The following is a 23,497-nucleotide window of genomic DNA, read 5'->3' on the forward strand; positions in this document are numbered from 1 at the left end:
GTCCAACAATATCCTTGACATGCCAATTTGCATATTTCCAACGTGTGCCCTTGATCGTATTGTTAGGTAAGTGCATGTGCGTAGCGGGTACACAATGCACCGCATTGGCTTTAGGAGGCCTCCGCTGTGCGTAGAGAACATTTCTTTATGAAGAATCAGCAGTGTCACATTATCCTTCATATTTGACAGCAGAGTCTGAGTGGCTTGAGTTGTGGCTCTCGATCGAGGTAAAGGAGGGGCCTAATAAAGAGATTTGGATTCTGTCAAACTACATTAGTCACCTGCCATTAGCCAGCCAGCGGCACTGACAGCAGCCAGGCGCCGCTTCAGTAAATACAGCAAATAGTCAGATACCTGAAGGAACCGCTCAGTCAATTGGTGCAGGGAATTGGGTGTTTGACGTTTTGGATTTGTTTGTTTGAGAAGTGACCGTGCTGGAGCCGGTAAGAGTGGCTGATTGTCGTATTGATGTAAACTCTCTGGCCTCTTTCCTGCACCGCAGAGCGACTGCCCGGGACGTTCATTCGCACAGGGTTACTGAAAGATGGAAAACTAAATGGGCCCAAATTAAATCAGCAGTTGAGGCAGATTAAGAAGGTAAACACTTTTACAGAAGCAGCTTCAAAACGTCACGCAGGGAATGTGGGGCCTTCTTTGGCAAAGCCGTCTGTCAGTGTGAGGGGAAATAATGAAAGGCAAAAGGTCAGAAGCAGTGTTCTCCTCACATAAATCCATAGCTTATACATGTCATTTCATATGAATGCACAAAAAAAGCCGAAAGTGATGTCCTGATTTCTTATTTACTCCGTCTTCTCTCGCCTGCAGATTTTCCACAAAGTATTGGATGTCCCAGACATGCATAGTATGTGGAAAGGGAATGTTGTTTGGACTGAAATGTAAAAACTGCAAGTAAGTAACAGGTTGCAATAATAGTTAAATTGTGAGTTTTGCACTGATATATTATAAAATTGATGTTGCTTATTTTTTTTTTGTAATTGTTTGTCGAGGTGATCCGTTCTCATGAACGCTTTGTGTTTATCTCACTTGAATAAATTAACAGTTTTTTCCACTTGTTTGTTTAACTACATGTTGATTCTGCCACTTAGATTCTGCATAGGTTTCACAGCCGTGTATAAAAAACCCCTAAAATAACAGCAAAACAAACACAAACCCATCCTTTTGTCTGCACTCAGGCTGAAGTGCCACAACAAATGCACCAAAGAAGCCCCACCTTGCCATTTACTGATCATACAGCGAGGCGGAACGAGAGACTCCTTTAAAGGTATTTTTTTTAAAAATTAGCATTCATTTTCATTATCTTGGTGTCATATTAAATGTATTCCATAGTTATTTATATTTCAGATCACAAATTACTAACAGAGCCCGTACCAAAGTCACAATTTACCCCATCTACACAGCGGCCATTTTCCTCGGGCATCATGCTCAGGCAGGGAAGCTCAAGAGCTCTTCGTAATGTGTAACATGAAGAATCTTTATCATTACATCAGCCAACACAATTGATAATGAAAATATGGAGTAAACTATTTCAAGTTTAAACAGTATACTTAACCCATATAACCCATTAGCTACCCTAAGCATCCAACTAATTCCTAGCTAAATCATCGTTAGCTAGTTTTATTTATTTACCGTTAGCTATCTGTACCTTCAACTCAGAATGTATGCCTTTTTACTGTATTGTATTGTATTGTATTGTATTGTATTGTATGGCACTATCAAGACTTAGGTAGCTAGGAAGTGGTTAAATTATAATGATTTGCAACTTGGAACAAAGCATTGCAACATTAAAACAGCGCTTGAGCTTCCCACCCTGAGCATGACTTCAGAGGAAAATGGCCGCCACATAAATATCTTAAAAAATGTGTGGTGTTTATGTGGATATTAAACCAGTACATTAGGACCAGAACCTGATTTTAAAGCCTGCAGTGTTCTGTACTCCTGATTATTCATATATCTGAATGTGTGTTGAGTCCTTTGAGCTTCTGAAGGGGCTTTTCTTTCAGTCAAGTCCTTTAAAAAAGTAAAAGAGCCTCTGCTGGTTCATGCAGATAGGTTATCTACTGATTAATTAAGCCACTTAGGTTTGACAAATGTGACTGCGTCATGCACTGTTTGTACTGACACAGACGGCACTGAATAAAATTGCTATTATCTGCTATCAGAATTTAAATTCTTTTGTCCTTTCTCTGCCTCCCCCTCTCCTCCCTCTCTCCCCCACATAAGACCACCAAGGAACAACTCAAGGTAAAAACACTAATTAGACTCCTTATTTAATGCTTTAGTTATAGAAAATGACAGTTTCTTAATGATATGGCTGCTTTTGAGGAAACTTTTAATCTTTACAAAGTGTATGCGATAACAAATGGATGGTGTTTAAGAAAGAGCAGTTTGTTCATTTTTCACATTAAAGCAGGGACTGATAACGAGTTTCTCTTAATTTTCTTCAAGCTATTAGGAAAGTATTGTTTAATTTTGCCTCAGTGCTTCATTGTTCTTTTGCTTTCTGCAGTAGCTCGTCTGGTACGGACCGAATCAGTGCCATGTGACATCAACAACCCGCTCAGGTACACAGACCTGCACATCAGTCAGACGCTCCCCAAAACCAACAAAATCAACAAGGTAAGTGTAAAAAATAAATCCTGCATTACAATTCATGTGTAACCTGTCCTACATATCACATTTCTTACAGTTTCACAGGCCTGAAATGGTTATGAGTCATCGTGTTTTTTCCCAGGGGATCATGAAACCGTACGAAAATATCTTCAGCAGTATTGCTGTTTGCACAGATGGATTTGTTTTCATACATTGAATATTTTGCCGTCAGCACATCTAACAATTTCAGTTCCAGAGGAAAAAAAGTTTATCACAAGGCTCCCGTGTTTGTGACACTATGATGGAAGTGCTGTGAACCGAAAATAAGAATTATAAAAGACGTGAAAATAAGAGCTTTACAAATGCTCAACCTTTGTGCCTGTCATATAACAAGATCATACAGAGACACAACAGATCTGTTTTATGTTAAATCATTAAAACATCAAAATATGTTACGATAAATGAACAGCATGTAAATGAAAACCTGCCTGCTACAACAAAGATGCTGAAATACAACCTGAAACAGTGAAGCAATTTTATTCTGAAGGTTGTGGGTTTGAAATGCAGATCAATGAGGTGGAGAAGGATGATTTAGAAGAAGACCATTTGTTACGGCCTGGTACCGTTTGGGCCTCCAAAGTAGAGACGGGACACCGGTAAAAAATACAAAAAGATTTATTTACAAATTTACACAAAAAATGTTCAGAGCAAGCTGTGGCGACGGGAGGCTGGCTGGCTTGCGGTGACTCGACGGTCAGAGGAAACATCACGAGGACCGAGAACGCTCAGGCACAGAGCACGCAAAAAGGCAGGCAGGCAGGCAACTCACCAAAACCTGCGAACACGGAAAAAAAATGAAAACACAATCAAAAAATTCAAAAGAAAATATACTTCACCATGAGTGTCAGCTCTACCAAAGGAATTGGAATTATCTGCCGTTGAAGAGAAGTCGAGGGAGGTTGATGAGCTGATCAGGCGTGCCTTGTCTGCCTGCTGGAGGTGAATCCAGCCACACCCCCTGCCACACAACAGCACTGCAGGAGAGGAGAGGAGAGGAGAAAAGGGAGGGAGAAAAAAGCAGACAAAAAAACAAAACAGAGTCCAACAAAAAACACAAACCTAACACCATTCCTAAAGTGGGAAGCCAAATTTCTCTTTATTTGTTCTCAAGTTCTAAAAAAAAAAAAAACACACGTAGAACGTTATATTGGACACAATTTTGTAAATGTCATGACCTGGCTTAAAAAGTCAAAACAAAAAGGGAGACCACACCGTGTTTAACATTTAAACAATTCTAATTCAAATTAAACCAAATTAAATATCCAACATAATATATGTAGCTTTATTTAAGAGATTGAACCAAATTAGACCAAAATAAATATTCAAATTAAATATTTACAATATGAGATGTGGAAATAAGTGAAGACACAAAATGTGAACTTAAACCAACATCACCAAAATCAACTGTGGAGAGAGAAGAGAGAGAGAAAGAGCTTACTGCTGGAGCTTCAGTTACCTCAGCACACTGGGCCCAGGTGTGCCGAGTTACTCCAGTGAGTGATCTGCAAAGACACACCTCCAGGATGACAACAGAAAACACATGACGACACAGAGGCATCACAGTAAAGTTGCAGCCTGGTCAGGTAGTTTTGACGGTTCATCAGACAGTTACATGCCACGTACCAACAAGAAAATTCTTAATGTGAAACTGCAAATAAAGAGGATATCTTGGAATTATTAAACTGTTTCAAATGTGTCTCACCTGAGCTCAGATAATGAAAGATACTTGAAATCATCATTAAATTGATAATGTTCCCAGCTTTTGCCAAAAAAGGAGTTTAATACTGCTGCTATCAACTTTGCAAACTCACAAAGTAACCCAACCTGGTCTTCAGAAAAGAGAAGCCAGAAATGTATCGATAACACTGGTTACATGATTTATGACTTCCTGTGGCAGATGACAACTTTCATAAGAAGTCCAAACTCAATGATTTTGTTTGAATAGGGAAGATGAAGTTGTAAAGGAGTGTTCAATAGTCGTACAGATTGCATACACCTTACATCATCCCAGACCATCCTTCAAAGCATACTCTAAATCTTCCGATTGATTTCCCACCTTCGAGACGACCATCGATTTCCGCTCATTTCAGTTGGCTTCAGAAATGTCGCGCACAGCCATAAAACTTCCTTGAGAAATATAATCCATCAAATAGAAAGCATGTCGTTTTTCTTTCTTGTCGGTTGCATTATCATCACTTAGCATTTCAGAGACAGAAGAACTTTCAATATTGTTGCATTCAAGGATGATCTGACATTTGAGATTCAAGAATTGGGTGCCGAGCAGAAGAAAAATATTTTTCACGTTTGCTTATAATTTGTCAGAAAATTTCAGACTTTGTTCCTGATGAAGTGCCCTTTCAACAGTCTGTACAGTCAGGAGAGAATTACTGAAAAAAATGATTCTTTCGTAACTTTTTATTGACAAAAGTGGTACACAAACAGCCCAAAGTGATGAACGATAAGCTTTCAAAGGCAGCACAAAAATCTGTTTTTTACACTCTTACTTAAAAACAATGATTAATAATGGAGATCACTGTGAGACCAGATCTGTTGAAGTGAACACCTGGAAAAGTCAGCTGCAATTTGACGAGAGCACGCATGTACAGTAACTTTCCTGATTCAATTATAGCTAACATTATTTCCTGGATGTTGGGGCATCCTTGAATGCACCACTGAAGCCATTTTTAAAAGCGCTTCCTGTTCACAACAGCAGCCCTTCACTGAGATGACATAGCTATGTCAAAAAAGTACAGGCAGGAAATAGCTCATTGTGATGGATCACCTCTGTCAGGCAAGTTTCAAGTCTCGCCGAGTTAGTTTTCATATTGTACTGAAATTAATGACAACCAGGAGCTGCCTGGAAGGTAGAAAATCAATCTGGAAACTTCTGGTGTGTTTCAGAGTCCAACGATAAAGGAGAGAGCAAGCATTTTGTGGTAAACTGATGAAAACTTGAAGTGTTCGAAAGCTTCTATTAACATTTCTCTTTCTTCTCAGGATCACATCCCAGTCCCGTACCAACCAGACTCCAGCAGTAACCCCTCATCCACCACCTCCTCCACACCCTCCTCCCCAGCTCCTCCCCTGCCCAGCAGTGCCACGCCCCCCTCGCCACTACACCCCTCCCCACAGTCGGCGCGGCAACAGAAACAGTTCAACTTAACAGGTAAAAGAATGTGCAGGGTTATAAAAAAGGAAGCAACCCTTAGTTAGCCTTGTCTGACACTTTACGGGGATTGATGCATGCAATGTGCATCTTGAATAAACATCCGTAAAAGGAGGTAGTAACAAAGGCGAAACGACATCAGTGTAAACTGCAGAGCCGGCAGGGTGGACAGCGCAGTGTGTGTGTATTTGAAGCACGCGTGTTTACACCTCACGCACGTTTTGCTTCTGCAACGCTGGAACGCTATGTAAAAACACACACTGGGGCGGCTTTATGCCAGCATTGCATGGTCCAATGTAGAATGACAAGGGTGACAGAAGTTTACTGGAATGTAAGACGTGGTCTGTTTTTGGGGGTATCCCAGAGGACAAAAGGTTTTCTTTTTATTAATGAGAACATGTATACACGTTATTTCAACACTATTACAATTTATTTTCATTTAAAACACATTCAAAACACACACAAATTACAGCCTACCGTGCGTTTTCAGCATGTCGAGTTTGCAGTCCTGCTAGCTACCGATGCTGTAGCTAACGGCAGCTGGCAGCCTACGGTAACATTGATTGTCGTGAGGGCATTTTATGCTGGTATATTGGTTGCACCGGTGTATAGGACGCAGCCCACTTTTTAGATGAGAGATTTTGTTTTCTGATTGGACTGGAAGTTTCTTTCCGCTTGCATTCCCCAAGGCATTGAGGGAACAGTGGTTCCAAAAGCTTAGCTCAAATAGTAAACAATAGTAGTGCACAATCTGTGGACAGACAAGTAAACAAGACTTCAGCCCTGCTAGTTTCTCTGTGACTCTGCACTTAAAGTAGTGCTTTTAGATAAATATATGGCATAAAATAGAAGTAAGAAAAAATGTCAAATATGTGCATTCTATATACAGTAAAATACGAGATAAATATAAAGATTAAATGCTGAGAAGTGGATCTATGATGATTTAAATATGAATGCCAGAATTAAATATGAATGCCAGAATAAAATTAAATGCAAAAAGTTAGTTAGTTAGAGTTATGATGCAAAAAAAACCAATGTAGTTATTTACAAGTGAACAGTATAGGCAGCATTTATATCACAGTTGAATTATTGCACAATTATCCAGCCTATGTAAGAGTTCAGTTCAGTGCACAGTTTAAAATAGGTGTCTGTGTGTCAGACACTCAGAGGGAGGAGTTGTAGAGTCTGATGGCCACAGGCAGGAATGACTTCCTGTGGCGTTCTGTGGTGCATCTCAGGGGAATGAGTCTTTAAGTGAACGTGCTCCTGTGCTTAACCAGCACATCATGGAGTGGGTGGGAGACATTGTCCAAGATAACCCGTAATTTGGACAGCATCCTCCTGTCAGACGCCGGTGGAAATGTGATACGGCTAAGGCCACAGAAGCATATTTAAAACTACGGTGAGGTTTGTGTTGATTTTGGTGCCTGTGGACAAAGCCATACCTCTTATCTCTTTGCTGAATTTAACCTGTACATGTTTAAGTGTCGGTTTCACCCTGCTTTCTTTAACAGTCATATGTATCACTCACTTCAAATTTTTGCCCTGGAAAATGTAAACAAAGGCAGCGTGCAGTTAATCACTTCGTCTGACACCTACCACCCCCCACCAGCAGCAGTTTCAGGAATAAAAATAACTATGTAGGAATAATCAATCTTGTCGCTGATGGTCTGGTTTGCTTTTGTAGGTCATATAGAGTCATCAGAATTAATTTCAGTCTGTTTCATAACCAGCGAAAAACGCCTCACAGGAGCTTTATAGCGTCATCTTATTGGCCTGTCACATTAGCAGAAAAGTTAATTCAGGGCCAATGATCATATTGAATCTTAGCACTGATGATGAGCAGATATTATCCTGCATTCCTGTTGGAAGCACTATGAATTGTCTTTTGCTGAAATGTGCTATATAAATTAACTTGCCTTGCCTTGGAAACCATGAATGAAAAATTTAAAAGCAGTCCATCCAAAAATTTTAGATTGTACCAAAATTGGAAAGAGGTGGACAGATTGACCTTTTCATTAGGGGCGGTATCAGAGCTTAAGTACTCGTAAAACTACACCGATACAACCGCACCTGATACCACTTCACGGCTTGACGTTAGCCTCCCGTTAGTTAAGCAGGTAGGCACAGAAGGAGCAATGTCACTTCTCAGAAAAAAGGCTTAGTCCTCACAGACAGCACTAACATGTACACTCGCAGCCAAACTGAGGCTAACAGAGTGTAACATAAATATTAAAGCAAACCAACTTACATATTCATGGACGCACACATGATAAAAAGAGTCCACTGGCGATCACTGATGTCTCCGTAGTAGCTGCAGTAAATAAGTCCGGGCATGTCGCCCTCACTGCCGTGTTTGGGGGGGGATGCTGTGTAGTGCTGCGTTCAGGTGTGCTCAGAAATGGGAGCACTCATCACGTGACGTGTATTATGTTGTGTTATACTGAAATCCACTGAATGTGTTAAAGGTTACATTAAAGTAAAATCTGTGGCAGATTCATGTTTGTTAAGTAAATCAGAGTTGCGTGTTAGAATGTCAGCAACAGTCGCATCATTCTGTCGATTTACTTTGTTACAGTCAGAAAATGAGGAACATCTGATGAAAATAAAACATGCTTTTAAAGTCATTATGAGAACTGTAACTCATATCGGTACTCGGTATCGGCAAGTACCCAAATGTAAGTACTTGTACTTGGTCTGAAAAAAAGTGGTATCATTGCATCCGTACGTTTCATCCACAGAGTCATGCAGCTAATGTAGATAAGATACTTAAACTATTTTCTATTTAATAGAAGGGTCAATGCCTTTACATTACATTTGCATTGTAAATTAAAACTTAATATAATAACTTCTACAGTCTTTGAAGTCATTTGCGTCTAAATACTGAACAAACGAACAGCCAGGTAAAATTATCAAAGCCCTTATGAGTTCTGATCAAACGCCAACTCTCCTTTTGTCTCTTCCTGCAGCCTCCAGTTACTTCAAATACAAACAACAATTCATCTTCCCAGGTAAGTACCTCATAATTGATCATTACCCATACTGCACTGCAGCCAGCCCAGCAAAATCAGGAGGAGGAGGGTTCTTTTGATGTTGCTGTTGATTTTCATCTCCTCACCTTGGCCTTGCTGTAAGACTCTTGGCCCTCACACCCACTCGTTGCTCGTCTCATTTAGGCCTCCTAATGATTCGTCAATGCCCAGACTCTCCGATTTTTTGCCCACACTGGTACCTCAAAGTCTTTGCTCATTTGGCAGCTTATTACAGCACAGACAATCTGGAGTGGAGTGTGAGAAAAGAATAAGATGTAATTGAGATCAGGGGAGACAGGTTTTTGGAGAAGCATGAATATAGCACGCAGCGATACTCAAGTTCTGATTATTGTCTGATTTTCAGCTGAATTATATCAGCTGCCTTTAGGAGCAAAAAAAAAAACCTTATTAACAGGTGCTTAGCTTGTTTACGTTAGGATTCCTTCTGTGTTAAAACTACATCAGGTTTTTAAAGTAATAATCTCAAAGATTTTAATTTAAATGTCTGTTAAGTCACTATCTATCGCCGAATGAGGTTACACAATGGTGACTGAGCCTATGGCCCTCTGATGAAAGCCTTTGCAGTGTTACAGACTGGGTGTCTGGTGCGACTTTCACATAAAAGAAAGTTAGTGACGCGTTTTCCGTCAGCCAGCAGTGGTTGGTCTGCCAGAGAGGGTAGGCGGAGCTAAGCGGCTGCTTTTCTGGTCTCTGCAAGTGTTGCGAGTAAACAGTAATCTACTATGGCTGAACAAACAAAGAAAAGATCGATTACTACAGATACAACTTCAACAATAAGTGGAAATCCAAAGAAAAAGAAACAAATTTGACGGAGCCAACTGTGGACGTCACACATGCAACACTGTCTGGATATCTGGGAAGTGTGCTCCCGCAATTACCGTTCATCGGCAGGGGTGTCGCCAAAGAGAATGAAACTGAGATCTTCGAGATTCTAACTTTAACAGGAGCAGAATTATCCACAGAGGTGTTCTCATCCTTAACACAAACAGACCGGGTGATTAAAAACCGGAAAACATTAAACAAAGCGGCTTCAGGTTAAAATTCAATGTTTCTCTCAGGATCTTTGGTGAACACAGGTTGTCCAGTGAGGGGGTCGCTAGCCAAGCGGCCACTAACTTTCATATAATCAATGTGGTGTTACAATATTGTGTCACTTCCACCATCTTTTTAGGATAACAGGATTAATATTTCCCCATTGTTTTCAGTTTCAATCATCTTTTAGCTGTTTAATAGAAGTCAAACCGTTTTTACGCCTGCGGCCCAAACTAGCTTTGCAGTTGAAATTGGACGTTTTCTCCCATGTGTGTTTGACATGCAAGCAAAAAACTGTGTGATATTGCAATCCCCTATCAAAAGCGTTTTACTGCCCAGCCCTTATTCCAGCGCACAATTTAGTCTAAATCCCCCTGCAGAAGTCTGTCACACGGTTCACAGACACCAACTGGCTCAGATACACACCATTGGCCGATTTAGAGGCTCCAATCCTCCTGGCTCGCTGGTCTTTGGAGTAAATCCATGCAAACATCCATGCCGGCTCCACACTGAAAACAAAAACCCTGTCCTGCTCGCTGAGAGCCGGACAGGGTTCCTAATGCACCGTGCCACAAAGGGAATGTTTTTTTTCTGAGGCTGCCACTTTGTGTCACAAATTTCTCAGAGTGTGCCAACGCAAGCAACAAGCGTAGCAGCAAACCCTCTGATGTCTTTCAGAGGTAGAGTAAACAGCTGACCTTACTCATCTTGTTCTATGTAGAACAGGAGTGCCAAAGAATAGCAGAGAGGATTCCCCCTGCTGTTTCTCTTTCTCAGATAATCCCGGCACGCTGTATGTGCCGATCGTCTTTTTATGATGTGTAGAAAATGTGCGTTTTCTACATGTTTTAAAGACACAAGCTGTGATAGTGCGGCATGTGATATGGCACTGCTGTACTTGAATGAGAACATTTTCTATAGTGACTGACATCTCCATACAGATTATGTCAAGAAAGATGCAGCAATTCAGTGTGCTTTGGAGAAAATAGGGGATTTTCTTTTGTCCGGCGATCATTTCTCTTTCCTGCATCCAAACAAATTGTTGCATAATTCACTCTCGGTGCATAAGAGTAAAAGATGGTATTGAGTTCCAGCAGTATTTAAACGTTCATGTCAAGTCATTTTGTGGTAAATTTGATGACAAACACAAACATTTTATTTTCAAAAATCATCACTGATAGTGTAAAATTAAATACTTTACTGCTGTCAAGCGAGCAAAGAAAGTATGTAGTTGTTTGTTGTCATTTGATTCTGCACAAAAAATAGAAATCAACGAGGTACTTTGATATTAAGTAAATCAGAAGGATTCATTCTGTAGCCTCTAAAATCTTGCAATGCCAAGACACAAACATATATTTTACACCACAAAAACATGACAAAAAGACAAAGACCAATCAGGCAAAACCAGGAAGTAAAAATCCAAAACAAAACCATCATGATTTCTTGTATTTACAACATACTAAAGAAGCAAAAATAAAGCTAATGAGTGCACATGCCTTTGCTGAAAAGTACATCTTAAAGTTATAATCTTGAAGATCTCAGTTCTGTTCTCTTTGGCGGCACCTATGGTGATAAACGGTAATTGCGGGAGCACACTTCCCAGATATCCAGACAGTGCTGCATGTGTGACGTCCACGGTCGGCTCCGGTTGTAACTCTTGATTTTTCCTCGCTGACGGTCGCTTTCCTTTTTAGACTGTTTGCCTTCATCTGAGCGTCCAATTTGTTTCTTTTTCTTTGGATTTTCACTAATTGTTGAAGTTGTATCTGTAGTCATCCATCTTTTCTTTGTTTGTTCAGCCATAGTAGATTACTGTTTACTCACAACACTTGCAGAGACCGGACAAGCAGCCTCTTAGCTCCGCCTACCCTCTCTGGCAGACCAACCACTGCTGGATGATTGAAAACTACGTCACTAACTGGGCGCCGCTTGTGATTTTCATCACAAAGGCTTTCATCAGTGGGCAATAGGCTCAATCACCATTGTGTTACCTCATTCGGCGATAGATAGTGACATAACAGACATTTATTTAAATGAAAATCTTCAAGATTATCACTGTAATCATACACTATATGATGGGTTATCGAAAATGAACTAACTGAAGTCTAAAGACCCTCAAGTCCTCTGTGTCCAACATTTGCAAATGGGAATTTGGCACCTTGTTCCATTAAATCCAGATATTCCTTTAGCCACCCCTCCATATGTATATCTTCCTCAGCACAGACAGCATTATAAACAATGATAAAAGGATTACACACCGAATTTGCTCTAATTTGTTGGTTGTGTTTTTGTGACTCTTACATTTCCAGATGTTGCTCCAGAAGCTCCTCCCAGCAGAGCGCCACAGGTCATCCTGCACCCTGTCCTGTCTGAACCTGGGTGAGTAGAAGTAATCAGTCAAACTACACGTCTCTCTTAAAGAAATTAAGAAGGTGCTGCTGATCTTCATCTGGTGCATGTCTCCTCTCAGTCATCCTCCTCTCCTCCTCCTCCTCCTCTCTGCCGGCTGCTGGTCAGAGGCCAAGTCCGACTTATTGGAGCACAGATATTTGGGTGACAATTTCAATGCGAGGGCCGACATGACGAATACTCTGAGACTAATGTTAGCATGGCCTTCAGTTCACGCTACACTTGGGATGCCAAGTGGATTTTCACTGGCTCCGTGAGGAAGTGAGTGGTCACGGGGAAACAACCGGAAGAGGAGGAGGGGTGACGAGATGCCTTTCGACCCAGATGTTCATTAGATTAGGATGTCAATCTATCACAAGAAGCAGGGCAAGAGAACCTCCATGTACAGGCTGATGGTCAATTGTGATGAGATATGGACCTTACTCATAGAATATAATGGTTAAATCAATAGCATGTAATGTCACCGGTTATTTAATTTTCAAAATATCAACATGGTCTTCAAAAAGGTTTAGATAGAGGAAGTCAAATGGTTTTTAAATTAAAGAGTACAGCATGGGGTTGTACATGTCAGTGATGTATTTGGATGTTAAAAACACTCTATTTGATGTCTTCATATTCCTGTAGCAGCTGCGAGCTTTGAGATAAGAAAATGGAGAGAAATGTCTCGGAATAATAAGAATCAGAAAAAATACAAGATTATAAGTAAATACATTAACGTGGGCTTCATGTGTGTTTGAAGAAAATGGGAGTGTTCGAGGTGTAGAGATACATTCATTAACATAATCATTATGATGTAACATGAAGATTATTCTCTGTATGTTCAGGTCATATTCAGCCGTTTAAATGTAAAAGCTGTACTGACAGTTTTGCATAAGGTGTGACACATTTATATAGGAGGCTGTCTTTTTTTACAGACACACGCGAGGTCTCCGTGCACACACTGGGGCTGATTGTGAATGAGCTGCACTGTGTGGGCAGTGGATCTCTGTGGGAAAACAAAAAGGATTGCATTTTCATTTAATAGATCCCTGTGTAAATATCTTAAGTTTTATAGGCAACGTTTTCTATTTCATTAAGTGGATGGATGATTTTGTCTACTACAAGGGTGCAGTTTGCAAAGTCCTCTCAGCCAAACAAATCGGTTGGTAGACAACTTAAATCTATTTAGCTCACAGTGAGACAATTATTTTTTGGTAAAGCCTTCAACTTTTACAACTCTCATGTGACTTTAACCGCCACGACATTGGATATTTTTTTTTTTTGTGCTAATTTTTACCAAAGTTAGTTCTGACCGAAGTAATCTGATTGGACAAGAGGCATTCCATGAGTGCTGACATGAGCTGTGTCCCAATCCAGCGGCTGCAGCCTTCGAAGGCCGTATTTGAAGGCCGATTGCGTCACAGAAGCACGTCGAAGGCTGTCCCAATTCGAAGGCTGTCCCAATTCGAAGTCTCCTTCAGATGTGTCCGACAAATGCTTCCTCCGTTTCCCTGTCCGCGAAGGATCCACCGTATCTCGAGATGCATTGCGCGCCAATTCAAAGGAAATGGTGGACTCTTAAACGGCCAAGGAATAAACATTTAGATGTAAAAGTTTTTGGTTTCAACTCAATCCAATAGCTAGCGTTACCCATGTTTAAGAAAACGAAAGGGCCCTTGAAACCAATTTTCTTTAAAATAAGAGGGTTATTTACGCAACGTTAGTAATGCTAGCTAGCTACCTGTTGCTAGGCGACAGGAGCAGCGTTTGGTGACGCAAGGGAAGACCAGACCGTCTCAATTCAGTTCGATTTTAACGGTCTACGCAGGCTATGAATACTCCATGGAGCGCCTCCTTCGAAGGCTGCAGCCCCTGGATTGGGACACAGATATAGACAACAACATCACTGGGACTTTTCACTCTGTGTATCACTCCGCCTCAGCCAGGTGTTCTAAATACTGTCAATTAACATCACAGCAGACCGTGTATGTTCACATTGATCAAGCTGGTTCCTCTGAATCACACAGCAGGCTCTTATTTCTCTGGTTGATGATAAATTAACACAGATAAATGTACATGATTAAAACAGCTGTGATAACCTGTAGAGTGCAGGATAATGTTTGGGTTGCTTGGCAACAACAGTCCAGTTTCAGTTAAGATGTGGAGCTAGTTGAGTTGCTACATCCTTGGCTAAATGCTGCCCAAGTGTTAGTCTGGAATCATGATGGGTTCAGCGTCACCCTTCCCTGTAGTTAGCTTTGGCTGTGCAAGTCTACTCATATTGTGATGATGAAAAAATAAAAAGTGAAAAGGCATTGAAAATATTGTTGAACTCAAACAGGATGTCTTTGGTTCCCTCGCCTCTCAGGCAGCATTGCAGGTTTCTTTTCAGGTCTTTAAATTTGTCCATGAAATAGATTTTTACAGGTGTACTTCAGGCAGAAAAGACAGCTTTTTAAAATGAACTCTTCAGTGCGTTTCTTAGAAATTCACAAGTACTCACTGTTCAGGGAATGTACAGGACTCCTTGTTCAGCTTGTTCCTCACATTATTGTGTTGACATGGCGGCTCTCAGCTTGAAAAAAGGCACAGAAACATTTACTGTAGGGCTAACTTGCAGAAAGCAATGAAGAGACAGGAAAAACAATCTTTTTTTATGAGAGGGAGGTGTGATTAATCAGGATATATCCTCTTGTAGGGGGGAGTAAAATAAATTTCCCCACAGTTATCAGTTAATAAAAGCAACACATTGGCCCAGCAAGAGCTGAGGAATTACACTGCGCTGTATTCCAAATTAATGTAGCCACATGCAGCTAAACATTCAAAATGTTAACGGTTTTACTCACAGTCCCTTTTTCTCTGCAGAATGTACACATGTGCATGCTCATGAAATTCACATTCCTCTGATTGCATTCATGCTATTGTCCCCCTTTCCGACATCTTTGTATGCTCTTGCAGTGTCAGCTGGCAGATTTCTTTGGCCTTAACGGCCTCATAGCGGGGTTAATGAGGGCCTGTCTAAGACCCCAACACCCGGCAGGTTCCCTTCATTAGAGCAGCGGTCTGACCGCTGGTAGTGGCCCCTGGCGCCACAGGAATCACATAAATTTATCCGCTGCCTACCTGTGGTCTCTGCTCAGAGTCCAGGATTACTGTGAACCCATGTTAATGTACCACAGAGAGACTGAGACAGGTTACATGCTGATGTTACACAGCCAGTTATGTGGACGGAGGAGGATGGGTAAAAGAGAAGGAGTGGGATCATTTGTGTCAGGTAGGTCATCGTGTACGTGCCGGGGTCAGGATTTAATAGGGGCTCAGGGCACAAATGTACTTGAAAATTCATAAAACGACCGTGAAATTAAGTGCTAGGGTCAGAAAATACTGCCATTAATCAGAATCCTTTTTTACATTTAATGCAGTTCACATTTTATTCATTAATCTGTTGATGTAAACGTGCTCTTGCCACCTGTGGGCCACTGCAGGTGATCTACAAAATAAAGGCCTGTAGTTAATGAATCTTTCAAAGGTAATCCAGGCATGTATATATATCGAAGTTTCTTAAAAAATATACTGCCTGATTGAGCAGAGTAATGCCAAAGCTAATGCCAGCTCAACACAGGAAACAAAAATACAAATGTAAAAATAAAAGTTGGATGTTGGAAATCAAGGAGGGGAAATGTAACTTTTCTTACCTGTATTGTATTGTCACGGCCGGTTCACAGAGGTAGGACATAAATGTTTGTGATGATTTAACGTCCAACAAATCCAAGTGTTTGCTGGTCACATTGGAAATGTGAATACTCAATAAAGTAGCCTCAGAATATAAAAGTCTGACGCCTTAACAGAACGTCTCTGGTTGTTGGTGTCTTGGGAAGGGAAGACCGAAAAAAATAGCAGATATAGACACATCACATATGTATGTACGTTTTTAAGAACCAATTTTTGTACATCAGTATAAGATTTCTTCTCTTTTTCTTTAAAGTAATAATCTGGAAAATTTTGTTTAAATAAATGTCTGTTAAGTCACTATCTATCACCGAATGAGCATCAGCCAGCAGAGGTTGGTCTGCTAGAGAGGGTAGGCGGAGCTAAGAGGCTGCTTTTCCGGTCTCTGCAAGTGTTGCGAGTAAACAGTAATCTACTATGGCTGAACAAACAAAGAAAAGATGGATGACTACAGATACAACTTCAACAATAAGTGAAAATCCAAAGAAAAAGAAACTTGACACTCAGATGAAGCAAACAGTCTAAAAAGGAAAGCAACCGTCAACGAGGAAAATCAAGAGTTACAACCGAAGCCAACCGTGGACGTCACACATGCAACACTGTCTGGATTTCTGGGAAGTGTGCTCCCGCAATTACCGCTTATCGCCATAGGTGCCGCCAAAGAGAACGAAACTGAGATCTTCCAGATTAGCACTTTAACTTATTACAGTGTATACTTGAACATAGTTGATGTAGTTTCTCTACAAATTAATATGATATTATAAGATGTTTACATCCCTGATGGTTACACCTGCAGTCATAGAGCTTTTCAGTCATGTTGGTGAGCATGTTATAAATGTGTTTCCATTTTTCAAACATTCAGAGCTGACAAAAATCCAAGCAGAAATCAGAACAACGTCATAATTAAACATTTGCAGCCTTGAGTAAGTGTGCAGCCACAGTCTACTGTGTAGGCAATACCTTTTTCATGACAGTTACCTGCTGACAATGCAGACTGGGAGCTTCAAAATCCAGCGATGCAGCTTTATTGCAGTTTGTAAAGGGGGTCTGGTGCACACCATGTATGACTGAAATCAACTAGTGATTGATAGTGAGATGGTGAGGTTGTGAGTTTGCAAACAATATTATTATTTTCAACAGCTCTTTGGTACAAGTTCGTTTTTCTGTTGTGCCCAAATTTCACTGCCTGCCTGTAAGTCACTCCCTAGTTCCACTCCAGTCGGGTTGATGGTGGATATGTAGCTCTAAGCTGTGCGTTCACACCGAATGCAAAGCAAATATTCGCCTCGCATTACTCGAGTTTGACCGCCGGATCAAAATTTGCGTTTAAATATCAGGCGAATATTTGCCCTTCACTTCCAGAATGGAGGAGAGGAAGCGGGGCTTATCTCCACGGTTACCTATGGCGTCAGGAGAATCTCGATGCTGATAGGCTTTCGCTACACCACGTGATGCGAATTCACAGAGGAAGTTCAATTTCAACTCGCACTAATTTGTCATGCGACTTTGTATTTCGTAGAATCACGTCTACTCACGTTCGGTGTGAACGCACAGTAATGCCATGTGGACTGAGCTAGGGGCGTCATTTTGTGTAGCTTCAACAGTAGCTGTGTTAACCACCTTAGCCTAATGTTAATCCCGCCCCGTTAAAAAAACAGTGAGCCTTTCTAGGCACTTTCAAAGGAACAGAGCCATGAGATCCTGTATCACTGGCCGAAAGATCAGAGGCTTATATTTCGAGCTCTGCCCACCAGTCAGTTTAGAACTGAAGAAGCCTTTTAGATGAGAGGTGAAATGTCTTCAAGAACTTCAACTTACCTGGATGACAAGAGAACCTTCACAGACATTACTTAAGCATTACACAGAAGGTCTAATAGTAGGTAAGATATTTGTTGGTCCATGTAGGGGTACAGTCTCAGATCCTATGTGAAAAAAGAGACTTGATACATTTATGTTGTTCATAATGTTTTCTTCCCTTCTTTTTCTTCTTCTTGCTTTTAGGAATGAGGGCAACCCTTTACTCCAAATCGAAGTTGAACCTACATCAGATGTGAGTCCTTCTTTTCAGACCTTTGAATGTATCCATGTTTTATTGCTTGTATTTTTACTCACATACTTTTCAGTAGCACCAGTATGAAAACACTTCTGAGTCCGAGTGAACACAAAACACAGCTCATCACATGTCGCAGGCAGCCGCGTTGTTTCCCTCATTTAGCATAATTTGACTCGTCTCTCTGAAAAGCCTTCAGGTGAGTTATGCGTCAAAAGAAGGGGAAAAAAACACACCTTCCTGATCGTCAGCGCTGTTCCTGCAACAATGATATATTTAGAGAAAATGTGATGCAGATTGCTTTGAATAATATTCCAGCAGGCATCTTTGGATAGGTCATTTTCACTCCTGCGGTCCATTATAGTTAAAATCAAATCAGAATAAATCAGACAGTTTTCTCCCTCTGGCTGTTTTCATCTTTTTCTTACTCTTCATTATTTTATTGGTAACCACACACAGCTGGAGGAAGATGAGATGCTATTTTACTTTTACTTTATTTGATTTGATTTTGGGGAAATATATGATTCTACTTTGTTTTATACAAGTTTACTGCCATATAGCATGTGGGTGTGAAATAAAATACAATTAAGAAATAAAGGCAGAATCGTTACATATTTAGCAATAAAAGTATGGCACATTAAGGTGTTACAGTCAGGACATAAACCTCTAAAACTCCTTCTTAGTTTGGAGGAGGTTTTAGCCGATTGTAATCCTCCAGTTGTTCAATGGCATTTGGCATCTTGGTAGAATATTTAAACACATCTCTTTGTGTCGAAAAGGGCGTTTTTAATCACCACATTGCAAATCTGTAAATCCATGAAATGCACAACTACAGCTACAACAAACCACAGTCAAATTTTGATTTTTCACAGAACGAGGATGGCAACGACGAGGACTCTGGCGACGAGTTTGAGGAGATGAACCTGTCGCTCCTGTCGGCTCGCAACTTCCCGCGCAAAGCCAGCCAGACCAGCATCTTCCTGCAGGAGTGGGACATCCCGTTTGAGCAGCTGGAGATCGGGGAGATGATCGGCAAAGGACGCTTCGGCAAGGTTTTCCACGGACGCTGGCACGGCGAGGTCGCCATCCGCTTGATCGACATTGAGCGCGACAACGAGGACCAGCTGAAGGCCTTCAAGCGGGAGGTGATGGCCTACCGCAACACACGCCACGAGAACGTGGTGCTTTTTATGGGGGCCTGCATGAGCCCGCCTCATCTGGCCATCATCACCAGGTAAGGATCAAAGATGTAGACAGGTTGGCCTGAAAGCAACCCTACAGGTGTTATAGACGAAAGTGTCTTTGTTGTTATACCTCATAATTAACAAAGCCCTGTTTGGCTGCTAAGCTGACATTGGACCAGCAAGGCATAGGCATGTTTTCAGACATTATGTTTGACTTTAAACTTGACAAAAGTGCCTGATCCGTTCTGCGCATGTGCATACTCATTCCTGCCCGATTTGTACCTCACGTGTGAACGTTTGACGGCAGCAAGTCTTTTTTAAAATAACTTTATTAACAACACAATATTAGACAAATACACTACACTGCAATACAAAAAACAGTACGTGGCTGTTATAAGCCGACATAAAAGCACAGAAGGGTTGCACAACTGTTTGTTTTATTAACATTGATTGGTATAAGCAGTTTTACTAAAATCACGTGGTGATCAATACAGACATAAAGAATGAGTCAAGGTTACTGAAAGGATCGTTTTTTTTGTTTGTCACACACTGCTTGCTAATTTGACAGCCAACACAATGACACAACTCTCTAATCTAATAACAAGCCAATTTGACAGCCAGCACCACCAGCACACCAACATAACTCTCTCGAGTTGAGCGACGCATGCGTGGAACAGATCAGGCAGTGATGAAAACAGGTTCAATTCTGCGCATGCGCTGACTTTTGCGCATAACGAGCCAAGCAGTTGTTAACCTTTCTTGCTTCAGCGTCCCCACCGCAGTCAGAAAGCACAGGGGAGACTTACTGTTGTTCTTCTGCAGGGCCGGAGCTGTAGCTAGCTTCTGGGCTAACTCCCGTCACTTTAATTCGGCAGCAGAAAGCAAGTCACAGGAGCGCAGCTTGAGTCTTGAGGGGTCGTAGGCTTCAATATGCACAAACAGCCTTACCTGTACATTAGTTATGTTTATACAGCTACCGATCACTCTTCTCTCAGCTCTTCCGCTGCTCCGGTCCCCAACACTAAACGTGACTCGTGCACACACTTTCATTCTCTCTCACTCGCTCTACCACCCCACCCTCACGCTCTTCCCAAAACAGAGCTACGCTTCGAGTATAAGACCGTGCTACAGAACTGCTCATCTCAACACCAACGCAGCTCATATGTACCACCACGTACCCAATGTGGAGTTGCTGTTTGTGGCAAAAAGTAATTGTGGGGGGTGACATTAGTGTTGATATAATTTGAACGAATCACGTTGAATTTGTTCAAACTTGATTTTTGGGAAAAGTGACAGCCCTATTATTCGCTGATATTCAACAGAAGAAAAGTATCATCGTGGGTGCTCTTACGGTTGGTGTGAATTTCCCCCACAACAAACACCCCTGTCTCACTTCACTGGTTTGGAAATCATCTGTTGTTCAATATAATCTGCTGAGACAAACAGCTACACTGCTGGAAAACAAGTTGTATGTAGAATCAACAACAGTTTCTTGTTCAGTGTTCCTCCCAGCTCCCTGCTGCGTCTCCTACAAGTTGACCCTCACAGCTCTGAAATCTGTGGTTTGCTTCTGAAATGCGCGTGGTTGCTCTTAGGTCTTGTAGCTGTTTGGCCCTACAAAGCTGGTCCTCGTCCCCGGAGACTCATGTTAGATCAGCCACAGATCTGCCCCCCTCCTCTTCTTGGACTGAGTTTAACGTGGCCGGCAGTGAAGTGCACAGAGGTTATCATTAGACTGCTGCTACTGTTGTTGAATGGCTGAACCACCCACGCGCCCATCCGTCTGTATTCGTCTTTAATACAGTACGACTGAGGGCTGGTGTGAACTCAAATGAGCAACTTTAAGTATTGTATTGGTTAATGCTCACATTTAACAGAAAGTATTTGTTCCTTGTTCATTTGTGAGGAGGAAGACGGGCTGTGCTCCTCACAGGGAAGAACACTTAATTAATAATTAGGACGGCTAATAACATTCAAAAGGAAACTGTCGATGTATTTGGCACCCGCCCACTGTCATACAGGGGCTGAACAAAGGAGGATGTGTCTCTAAGAAGTCATAATTAACCCCTTTGTTTCCTCCTTTTTCTGCTTTTGTGTAACATAAAACACTAACTTGTTTTTTCTTACATTCTTTATTCAAAAAGAGAAGGAAAATTAATTTCTATGCTGACAGTAAAAAAAAATACCTCCAGGAAATAAAGCTAAATGTAAAACCTCGTTCACTGTGAATATTTTCTAAATAACAGATTGACTGATTGATTGAGAAGCATGATTGCAGTCGATTCCCGCTGAAATTGTCGCAAGTGCAGGCGTGAGTGCTGCTGATTACTGAAATAATAGCAAATGTCAGTGCGACAGGTGGCTTTGTTATCCACCAACACTCACAGCACAGGCTGCCTCTCCTTTGTTTTTAAATAAGGAAACCAAGATGCAGTCTTTATGAGACATAATAAACCTTTAAAATGAAACCAAAGTGTTGTTTATTGGTGTATTAAGGATGAGAGCTTTCAGGCTGCATTAGTGGAAACATAAATATTGACTGCATCCTTTTCTTTGATCGTTTCATTTATCAGAAGTGACTGTGGATCGATTTTACCGAGCGTAGAGAACATGCAGTCATCTTTGATGTTACTGCCGGGCTTTTATCTATAGATGAAGCTTAATTACGACATTTCAAAGCACACAGGTGACTTCATTAGCTTCATGTAGTGCTGCCTTTGCGTCCTTAGTTATAATGCATCCTGTTTGTCCGAGGTTCAGAGTTAATTGTTGAAATGTGAACATAAAGGTGTCGACTAAAGTGACACCAAAGCTATGAACTCCAGTTTTGTGTTGGAAAAAAAAAAAGCCCCAGGGAGGAGAGCTACTCAAAATGCAGCTGCTGTCAGGTCAACATCGGGCATGAATATGCATGAACTGTTGGCTTCAGGTCCTTTGTCGGTCACCTGCCTGGCACAGTCGGAGTTGAGGGCTTCAGGTGCGAGGCAGAGGATTGTCTATTAATACGCCTTTGCGATGGCACCCCTCCAGAAATGTGACACCACCTCCACAGACCCCATTTTAACGGCTTCACCCTGGCACAGAGTGGCTCCATGTTACAGTTCAGAATGGTGACATTTTATCCTCCAACAACAACTCAAACTGCACCACCTCACTGACGAGGTCTCACACAAGTGAACTTCAGGGGAGGACTGAGTTCTGGCTAAAAGTTGTCTTATTATCTTATTCAGTCAGTTAAAAAGTGATCGATTGAAACGTTTAAACACTCATTAGTCTTTTCTAATCATTTGTTTACCCAGCTCAATATCACGAGGCACAGTGCTGAGGGGATTTTACGATCTCTATATGTTGTCAGTATTCTAATAATGGATGCTTTTACAGCTGAAGTTAACCCTGAATCCAGGAGCTGTTTGCTTAAAGTCTTATTTTTGTGTTATTTATATCAAGTGTGGGAACCAAGAAAACATGCAAAGGAAGAAGTTGGTGGAGAACTGGTACCAGTCCTCAATCCACTACTTTGTCAGTAAGAGTCATGACATCATTTTTAGTTAGACAACTCACGTTTGTCATAGTTTTAAATATTTATTGCAGCAGCAGAACATAGCTTGTGTTTGGCGCCCAGGCTCTGATCTCATCACTCCCTGTTGTCAGGTGATTGTGGAGAATGACGCATGTCAAGTGTGAAATCAGTGCAGCTCGAGTCGCCTGCCTGAACTAGCTCGCAGGCGTCGCCCCATTAGTGGCATTCTTGCATTTTTATTCAGTGTTCTGCTCATGTCACAAAGACCGTGAAAAAAACAGCCACCTTGTCATTTGGAAGAGGAATTTCTGAGGAGGGCTGCATGGTGGTGCAGTGGTTAGCTCTGTCGCCTCACAGCTAGAAGGTTCCTAGTTTGAATCCCAGTTCGTATGAAGTGGGCCTTTTTGTGTGGAGTTTGCTTGTTCTCCCTGTGCATGTGTGGGTTCCCTCCAGGTACTCCGGCTTCCTCCCACAGTCCAAAGACATGCTCGTTAGGTTCATTGATGACTCTAAAATTGAATGTGAGTGTGTCTGTCTCTTTGCGTCAGCCCTGTGATTGACTGGCGATCAGTCCAGGGTGTACCCCACCTCTCACCCAATGACCCTGAACAGGATAAGCGGTGTAGATCATGGATGGGATATCTGAGGAGTTCTGACAAAATCCCAAGACACCAAGTTGGTGCCTGCTGGCTACAAAGCCACCAT

General features: G+C 41.5%; 1 protein-coding gene across 3 annotated transcripts in view; it reads left to right on the forward strand.

The window, feature by feature from the left end:
- The window catches only part of ksr2 (kinase suppressor of ras 2), a 124,680-nt gene that overhangs the window by 87,080 nt on the left and 14,103 nt on the right, over positions 1–23,497 (forward strand). For 2 of the 3 annotated variants that reach the window (XM_069682828.1, XM_069682830.1), the window contains 9 exons: positions 826–909; positions 1,194–1,282; positions 2,242–2,262; positions 2,528–2,637; positions 5,668–5,836; positions 8,806–8,847; positions 12,231–12,300; positions 18,040–18,088; positions 18,961–19,322. In XM_069682828.1, the coding sequence (XP_069538929.1) occupies positions 826–909; positions 1,194–1,282; positions 2,242–2,262; positions 2,528–2,637; positions 5,668–5,836; positions 8,806–8,847; positions 12,231–12,300; positions 18,040–18,088; positions 18,961–19,322 (996 nt within the window). The remainder of the gene's footprint in view (positions 1–825; positions 910–1,193; positions 1,283–2,241; positions 2,263–2,527; positions 2,638–5,667; positions 5,837–8,805; positions 8,848–12,230; positions 12,301–18,039; positions 18,089–18,960; positions 19,323–23,497) is intronic. The other variant, XM_069682829.1, reaches the window with a different exon arrangement.

Source organism: Semicossyphus pulcher, unplaced genomic scaffold, assembly GCF_022749685.1.
Source record: "Semicossyphus pulcher isolate SPU_LCO1_2020_fin unplaced genomic scaffold, fSemPul1.0.p SCAF_6, whole genome shotgun sequence".
Classification (NCBI taxonomy): domain Eukaryota; kingdom Metazoa; phylum Chordata; class Actinopteri; order Labriformes; family Labridae; genus Semicossyphus; species Semicossyphus pulcher.